General features: G+C 43.3%; 1 protein-coding gene across 2 annotated transcripts; it reads right to left on the bottom strand.

The window, feature by feature from the left end:
- Positions 1-354: 354 nt before the first annotated feature.
- ackr3a (atypical chemokine receptor 3a) lies at positions 355-8,169 on the bottom strand. 2 transcript variants are annotated; one of them, XM_019895526.1, is made up of 3 exons: positions 8,032-8,169; positions 6,410-6,429; positions 355-4,208 (listed from the first exon to the last, which is right to left on the bottom strand). In XM_019895526.1, the coding sequence occupies exon 3, from the start codon at positions 4,178-4,180 to the stop codon at positions 3,038-3,040; it is 1,143 nt and encodes a 380-aa protein (XP_019751085.1). In that variant the 5' UTR covers positions 4,181-4,208; positions 6,410-6,429; positions 8,032-8,169; the 3' UTR covers positions 355-3,037. The 2 variants fall into 2 exon arrangements, with proteins under 2 accessions (XP_019751085.1, XP_019751084.1); XM_019895525.1 differs by lacking the exon at positions 6,410-6,429 and having other exon boundaries at positions 8,022-8,169.
- Between the last annotated feature and the right edge of the window lie 494 nt (positions 8,170-8,663).

The raw sequence follows: 8,663 nt of genomic DNA, 5'->3' as shown, positions 1-8,663 counted from the left end.
TCTCACGATAACAAATTCTTATTTGATGAGGAAAAACAGTTGCGATGTTAAGAGAACAGGCATCATTTTCATGAAATAAGTCAATCTTTACGCAATCTTATGAGGAACAAAAAGTCATGTTTTTTCCGAGATGAAATTCTTCAACAATTACGTTGAAGTCAAAGTTTAACAAGATGGCTTGGTTATAAAAATAGGAGACGCCCGTTACTCTCAGAAAAAAAACAGCATTATACTTGTAAAAATAAACATTTTGTTAAAAAAATAAATAAAATACTTATTTTCATGCAGTCTGGTTTATGGTGATGATACGGGCTTTTAATTGGCCGAAAACAAAGGTAGGCAGGAGTAACATGATTGGTTTAGTATGTTTGTTTTATTTGAACACCATTATGCATTTCTAGATATGTACAAAAAAGGATAAAACATAATATTGCAAATTATTTGGAAGACCCTTATTAGACCCCCCCCTCCCCCCCATGTTTGAGAACCACTGCCATAGAGGGGATGTGATGATGTGACATTATGACATGAAATATGACAAGAATTGGGAAGCATGGAGACAAAGTATTTTCACTGCGTTTAACATATTCGACAGAAAACTTCTTTAAAAAAAAACTAATAATAATAATAATGATAATAATGGGATGCCTGCTCCATTGGAGACGCGTTACTCTCCCCAGTCACAATCACATCATGTCAGCATAATTATGAAATACTGTAATATCTATCCCCTCACATTAAATCGCAGCTACGACAAAAAAAAAAACATGCTAACTCAGGCACACACATTCACAAGACAAACTGCATTCATTTGGTCCTCTAATCAACACTTTGTAGTTGCACATCACAACTCCTGTCTGCACGCGAGCAGTAAAGCTATTCGTTTATATGATTTGGTTGTAAAAGTGTGTGCATGTATAGCCCTGAGGCGCTGATGCAGCAGGATTAATTCCACAAATGTAATATAGAAACAGTGTCACTGGCAGCTCTTTGTCACACTTGGTCGGCCTACAGTCAATCTTCAGACAATGTCAAACAAAAGAGATAATTGCTTTATTATGTCCGACCTTTTCCAAGCCAGCAGTAAGTGGCTTTTGACTTCTGTGGGAAAAGGCTCAAATTATGGTATTTATTGGCTACGCCTTCAATGGGAAGTGTTTGAAAGGTGACTCCGTTTATGACCCTTTCTCCACACAATGCTAGCTGGCTTTGCCAAAGCTGGCTCTAAAAATAGCCATCTGCCTAGGAGTCATATAAATCCAGATAATATGCGCGTAATGTGGGAATGAGGTCATTTATATTTTAAAAGACTATCCACACACATCATGGCATGGCTATGCTGAAGTCGAGGGCCAATGGCAAAAGGCTAACGAAGAAGGCCAAATACCAGTTAGCGGCCATTTTCTGTCTGATAATAGGCTCCATAAGGTAACTATAAACATGTGTTATGATTTCATTTGAGAACTGTAAGTGAGTAAAAAAGGCTAAGTGAATGATTAAGTAGCAGTTGGAAGCCTATGATGTCTCATAAGCAGCTACGCAAGATTATTTTATGAATACGTAGGGGTTTCAGTTAGCACATCACAGCGCAACAAAGCTAAAGGCAGAGGCCAGTAGAAAAGATTCGTCAAGAATGCTAACTGGAAGTTAGCTCCTCGGGGGAACTTTTAGCGCTGGTAATCGAGTCACGTTAGCAAACACATCACACAGTGGCCAGTCTATGAAGCTGCAGGCTAACAGGAATAGGTTAGTGAGCTATTTATGTCTCGTAAGTGCTTCTTAAGTTATATTTGAGAATGTGTAATGGTTTCATTCTAGCACAATTCATGAATGCTCACGGCATAGTCTAGTAAAGCAGGCTAACTAAAGGTGAGCAAAAAAAAAAAAATAGCTAGCAATGCTTTAAAAAAATACATAGGCTATTACACATCAAAGTGTAACAATGCTGTCAACATAGGCTCACAAAAAAGGCTAGCAGAAGAGGCTAACTCACATTCATGTCTGCTCAGAGGCTTCAGAACGTAAATTTGAGCACAAGTGATGATACAATCTTAGCACTTGAGTCATTAACGTGCCATCTGGAGATAGTAGCAATCGTAACAGCAAGTCTCAACAGATATGAACCAACAAATGGGATCAAACATGTTTCTTCTTTGGTTGAAGGATTCAACTGAGGTGACGCCACGAGGTTTTCATACCTAACGTGTGACAGCAGGATTTGAACGAGGACCCAGTCACTGGGCACACTGAAAGGATGAGGCAGATGAGTGGGGTGGAGCAGAGTGTGAGTGACAACGTCAAACAATTCAAATGAGTATAAATAGACTGATTAAACACGGCATTTTCCTCGTAAAACTCCAGCAATGCCTGCTAGATTCTCTCTCAAAATACATGCACACAAACACGCACATACACTAATGTGGTGATTCCTAGCCACTGAGCAGCGGCACATTAGTGCCCAAAAATTATTCCTTGTGATGAAGAATGTATCTTGTGTTCATCTATGTTGGCAATTTATAGTAACGGGTCGATGACAAAGGTAGAATAAACCTGTGTATCCAGCTGTTGCCACTCATGCGACAAAATAAGTTATGCGACTATTTCAACTTTGTGTTTAATAAACAGGCCCATATTTTGCACTGGATTGAATAGAAATTAACATGAGATCATCATTACTCCAGTATGTATACATACCTTTTGGGACTTTCTTTGGGTGGTGTTTGCTTGGAGATTCTTCTCATGTAAAATATGTGCCTATACTCAATAAACGTTGGGAAACACGACATTAAAATCGACCACACAAATATAAGGTTTGGACACACCAGTTTGACTTTCCAAATCACTAACCATATAGTTATAGATATGGTTTCACTAATAAAACTGCTTTCTAAGTGCTTTTTGCGCAACCAGTCAATTGATAGTGATACCCTGCTGTCCACAGGAGTTCTCGATCTAGCTGCAGAAATGTCTGTCAATGTAATTTAATGTCATATTTGACGGCGGATGGAATTTCAGCCGCAAAGCTTGAATAGAAAGCTCATCGTATTGCACAGTGCGGCGGATTGTCAACGGCGACGGCGGAGTACTCTGCATCAGACACGTTGGATGTCTCAATGAGGCGTGCCAGGCCAGTTCGAGTGGAGTACTTGAAGATGAAGGCTTTCATGAGGTCATAGCGGTAGTTCCGGTTGATGAAATTGTAGAGGATGGGGTTGAAGCAGCAGTGCAGCAATGACAGGCACTGGGTGAGGTGCATGGCCACATACAGGAAATTCTCCAGGCCGCAGGTGAGAGGCAGCACACCCAGTTGGGAGAGCGAGTCAGCCAGCAGCACGGAGTGGTACGGCCCCCAGCACCCCAGAAACACCACGATGTAGGCCAGGATCACTCTGCGGCTCACACGACGCTCTTGCTCCACCGTAGTGGATGATGGCGAGGATGTGCAAGTGAAGGATCTGGCCAGCAACGCGTAAAAGAAGGCGATCACAGGGAAGGGGAGGACGAAGCCCAAGAGAATGAAGCTCAACTGGACCCCCACCATCCACTCCCTTGGGTTGTCCTCTGGGTACACGGGTCTACAGAGCATGCTGTCCCCGTGCGAGGCCTTCACTGTACGTAGGAAGTAGGTGTCTGGCAAAGAGGCCACCAGAGCCAGAAGCCAGACTCCAATACAGACCATGCGGCGGATAGATTTCCTGCGCGCACCGCCCTGGTTCTCCCGGTGGCTTGTCATGCTCAGATAGCGGTCCACGCTCATGCACGCCAGGAAGAAGATGCTCCCGAAGAGGTTGACAGAGAAGAGCAGGTGCGTGAGTTTGCACGCCACTTCGCCGAAGGGCCAGTGGCCATGCTGGGCCAGTGAGCTCACCCACACCGGCAGCGTGGCGCACACGCACAGGTCTGCCACGGCCAGGTGGGCGATGTACGTGTGGGTCTCGTGGCGAGGGGCGGAGTCCCGTTGGGCGCGAACATTCACCCACAGGACCAGAGCGTTGGCTGCCAGGCCTACCACAAAGATGAAAGTATAGAGGACGCACATGGAGTGGAGCAGGGTGATGCGGTTGAACGCCGTGTGGCACACTGTGGTGTCCACGCTGGAAATGTTGGAAAAGCTGTCGGAGAAGTTGAGGTAGCCAAGGGACTCCCACAGGTCCTCCATCTCGCTAGTGCTCAGACTCATCTTAACTGCAGACACACGGAGAGGAATCCTGCAAAAAGAAACACATGACCTCATCGTTCCTGCTGCAACTGTCTTAATCTCGCTCGAGGAGTCAAACCAAGGCCAAATAAAGCAATGTGGACACCTTCATTAAGCTGTATGGAAGGTCCGCCGTTTACAAGGGACACACATACTGTAACATTTTGACATGTCGTCAAGACCCTTCAGATATTTTTTTTCTCTCATTTCGACTGGTTTGGGATTGTGTGCAAACAAAATTTTAATGACATATATAAACAACTAAAACAGTAAACACGCTATAAATCAAAAAAGGGGAACAGACCATTCAGTAGAAAGCACAATAACATCAGATATGGATCACGTGAAAGGAGAAGTAAACAGTCCAAGAAAATCTGATAAAGGCATTTGGATAAGTAGGAGTTTATGATACGTTTGGGTGTGGAAAAAAAAAGATAAGCACAAAGTTTATGGGCACATACATCCAATTGCCACCCACTCGGGACGACTAAAATCAAACCTTGTTGTATCTGGTTGCCGGCTTCCACAAATTAATAGAGTTCATGTGACAGTCTTTCTTTAAATGCCTTCCCGCGAACAGATGAATGAGCAAAGAGGAAATCACTTTTTCATCTCACTCTCGGTCTCCTGAATGGCGGTTTTAGTTTCATCAAGCAGCATGAGCTCATAAAACAGTTACTTGTGGTCAGCCACCCGACTCTGAAGAATCTTAATGTTGTTAACTTGTTCAAACATGGCTTTCAGACTTGAATAGAGCCTGTCTGTCATAGTGTCTGCTGTCAATATGATTGATGCCTGGTCGAGGCGAGTGAGGGCGTGTGGTTCCAAACAAGTGTTTACATTAGCTCCTCGAGCGCAGCGCAGATACGGAAGCAGCAAGGAGAAACCCAAACAGTGTATTTCCGGAGCGTTCCTGGCATTCCAAAATAAAGCACAGGTCACTTTGGGAGGAAACCCGATGCCACTTTAAAGAATGTTTTCCCATAACGTGCCTAAAGAAGTAAAGAAGAAATCCTGTTTCCTTTGTATTCTTCTTGCAAGGTCGCAGAGGAGCTGTCGCCGTGCAGATGATCAAAGAAGGGCAGATTGTAACCTTGAGCGTGTCATTTTTACAACATCTGAAGCTAATAACAAGGGAGTGTGTGCAAAACATGTCAAATAGTTGGATAAACACAGAGATGGAAGTGGAACGCAGCACGAGGAGGCCACACATACATTTTTTTGCAAAAAACAAAAAACGTACGTACACTCTACAATGTTGTTGGTTTTGTCAGCAAATCCTGGTTTTCGACACTCCAAAACTCGAATGCAGTTTTCAGTTGTAAGGGTGACATACGAGGCAGTGTGGCATGTTAACAATTCGGCACCGTCCTTTAGAACGAGGCAAGCCTCCAGTGACATATTTGGACGGCATTGCTGCCCCAGCTTCACAGTGTGCTGCGATGTCTCTCTTCCAACGAGCCGCCCGCCTTGATGTGAGAGGTCGGCTGGGGAGTGAGCGGGAGTTTTCTCGAAAGGGGAGGGAGATCAAAACCAGAGCACGGCTGCCTAATGCGCTTAATGCCCCACAGTGACCTGTACAACCACGGAGAGGAACTGTGTGCAGAGATCAGCGGGTGGCTTGACATCACGCAAAATGCCTTCCCTCCACTTTGTAAACGGAGGGTCGATGGCCACCGCGGTGACAGGTTGAAATGTGACGGCCTGAAGGCATCTTTACACCCACACGGCTTTTTCTTAACTAAATAAAAACATTCCACGGCTCCTGGAGACATTTTAGGATCACATCACACATGCAATAAGAATGACTTTTCACCCATTTGTTGCAACTTATCATGCATTCTCCACTCAGGTTCAGCAGTCATGTGTCATCCAAAGTATCGATTTGCCAATCGTACAGCTGCAGGTATTTATCACTTCTGTGCTTTGAAATGATTAGCTACTCCACATTAAAATGTCTCTAGGCACATTTGCCCTTAGTCCATCCGTAGTAAGGTACGAAAATAAAACTGGCAGTGACTCGCAGGGTAATAGAACGTCAAGGATAATATTACAAATCACAAACCAGAACTGCTCGCAGGGTAAAGTGTTTACTACTACTATTATCGAGGATTTGGGACTTTTTGGGCTTGTAAATCACGTAAGAATTCTCATTTGCGAGAAACATTTTATCATTATTAACTTAATGCTTTTCCTGTGATACAATGTTACCTTGTTTTGTTTTGTTTTTAATTTGACTGGACAACATAGAGGGCCATTCTTTGCAACAGGGGGATTTTCAACGCAGGGATAATCTCTCACAATGGCCTCCAATTCTCTCATATTATATGGAAAACACCTGAGCCAGGTAGCACGGCAGGCTTCAAGCTAATTAGTCTCTTAACACCTACTGCCATCTGATAAAACACACACAAACACTTACACACTGCAGTCTGTAGTTCAGCAGCTTTGCAGCTGCTTTCTTTATTTTTGTTATTCCATAATGAAAAATGGCACATGTGTGTCCAATTAAAAATAAGAGGGAATAAGTAAACAACATTGATTTGCGCTTGGAGGTTTGAAAGCAGCATCTAACACCCACACACACACACACACAAACAAACACGTACACACACTCTTTGAATCAGCAAATGTTCAAAAATATAATAAATAGCATGTGTTTAATTAACCAACAATCAGTGAGAATGAATCTAACCGATGTCAATATGTGCATAGGGCTATACGTTTTTAAAGCTTTTATTGTACTCAATTATGCTAAACTGTAAATAAATTATGCTTGAAAAAAAAGGAGGGAATACATTTAAAGGGCATGGGGATTTGTGCTTGCAGGCTTAATAGCATCAAGGTTTTTATATTGATAAAACTTGAAGAGAAATTACATTTAGAAGTACACCAGTTAAACTAACAACAACAAAAAGAATTTCTAAATGTGGAAAAAAGTACAAAAGCACATTTTGTACTTGCCAGTATTTTTGATTATTACTTTTACATCGTAAACAGTGACACAATAGTGTTTTTTTTTGGGGGGGGGTGTCGGGGGTGGTACATAAAAGCACATATTGTACGTGCCAGTATTTTTGATTATTACTTTTACATCGTAAACAGTGACACAATAGTGTTTTGGGGGGAAAAGGTACATAAAAGCACATGTTGTACTTCCAAGTGTCTGATTATTACTTTAACATCGTAAACATTGACACAATTGTGTTGTTCAGTCTCTCTCTCTCCCCCTCTCTTTTCTTTCCTTAGTGCGTGAGAGTAGCGCTCTCTCTCTCTCTCTCTCTCTCTCTCTCTCTCTCTCTCTCTCTCCCTCTGACTCAGTCACCCCGAGCATCCAGTAACAAATTAGCCCAAAACAACGCTTTTGTCTCTCAATACACAGACACTAAACGTCAGCCGAGGGATTTCATGTGCTAATGTCTCCCCACAACGAGATTGGTGCAGGTGCAACATGTTTTGTGTTTTGTCACAAGTTTCTGCTGTCATTTGTTACTTTGTAAACAGTCGACGGTGTGGTTATGGTTCAATCCGGGCCGGCTCGTCTCAGACTAAACAATGCAATGTAATTGTTGATTTGCATCAGCACACTGGAAACAAAGTCCTGTTATCAGACACAATTTACCATTCAATAGATGGGGGAAGAAAGAAAATGGCGGTAATTCAATGTCGTAACCATATAATATAACCTCTTTTATATTTCATTATTCGTTGTGTGAAAATCCAAAACCCGTGTCAAAAGTGGACATAATATGTTCTTAAAACGGCGTCACAAGCCTAAACGCTGACTTCTCCCGCAGCACACGAACTCAGCATTGCAGTTTACCTCTTTTTTTTTGTCAAGTCTTTCGGCGATTCTCAGCACGCTTCTCCGCTGTTCGCTTCGCTTTGCATCAAGTCCACTGTGGTGCACTTCGAGGTCTCTCCTCCGAGTCCTCCTCGCGCGAGAATGGCTCGATGACTCGTGCACTTGCTGATACTGACAGGGAGAGCAACGCCTCCGGGGCTGGACGTGGACGGAGGTGGGGGCTGTAGCGCAGGTTGGTGGGGAGGGGGGGGGGGGACAAGTTGCAACGACGTCGTTACGGACCGGTTTCGGTCAGGATGAGGGCAGAAGAACGTGCTTGTCCTGCTTTTTAAGAGGAAAACTACTCGTTTTTTTAAAAGGACAGAAGCTATTGGTTTTTAGCTTGGCACAAGACAAACCACAAACCATTCTTAGAGCTGTCAATACCCAACATCCATCTGTACTGCGCTATCCTTAGTGGTGTCACAGGTGAGCCATAGCCTATACATTGGGAGAAAGGTCAGGGATACCCTGAACTAATTGCCAGCCAATGGCACATGTAGACAAACAATCACTCACACTATAAAACATAGAACCCAGATAAAAACCTAATCAAACGTGGAAAACATGCGAACTCCATGGAGCCCCGATTTGAGCCCAGAACCTGAAAATTGTCAGGCA

The sequence above is a fragment of the Hippocampus comes genome, unplaced genomic scaffold (assembly GCF_001891065.2).
Source record: "Hippocampus comes isolate QL1 unplaced genomic scaffold, H_comes_QL1_v1.1 scaffold237, whole genome shotgun sequence".
NCBI lineage: Eukaryota > Metazoa > Chordata > Actinopteri > Syngnathiformes > Syngnathidae > Hippocampus > Hippocampus comes.
The sequence above is the reverse complement of the archived record's forward strand: the minus strand, read 5'-3'. Positions and strand labels throughout refer to the sequence as shown.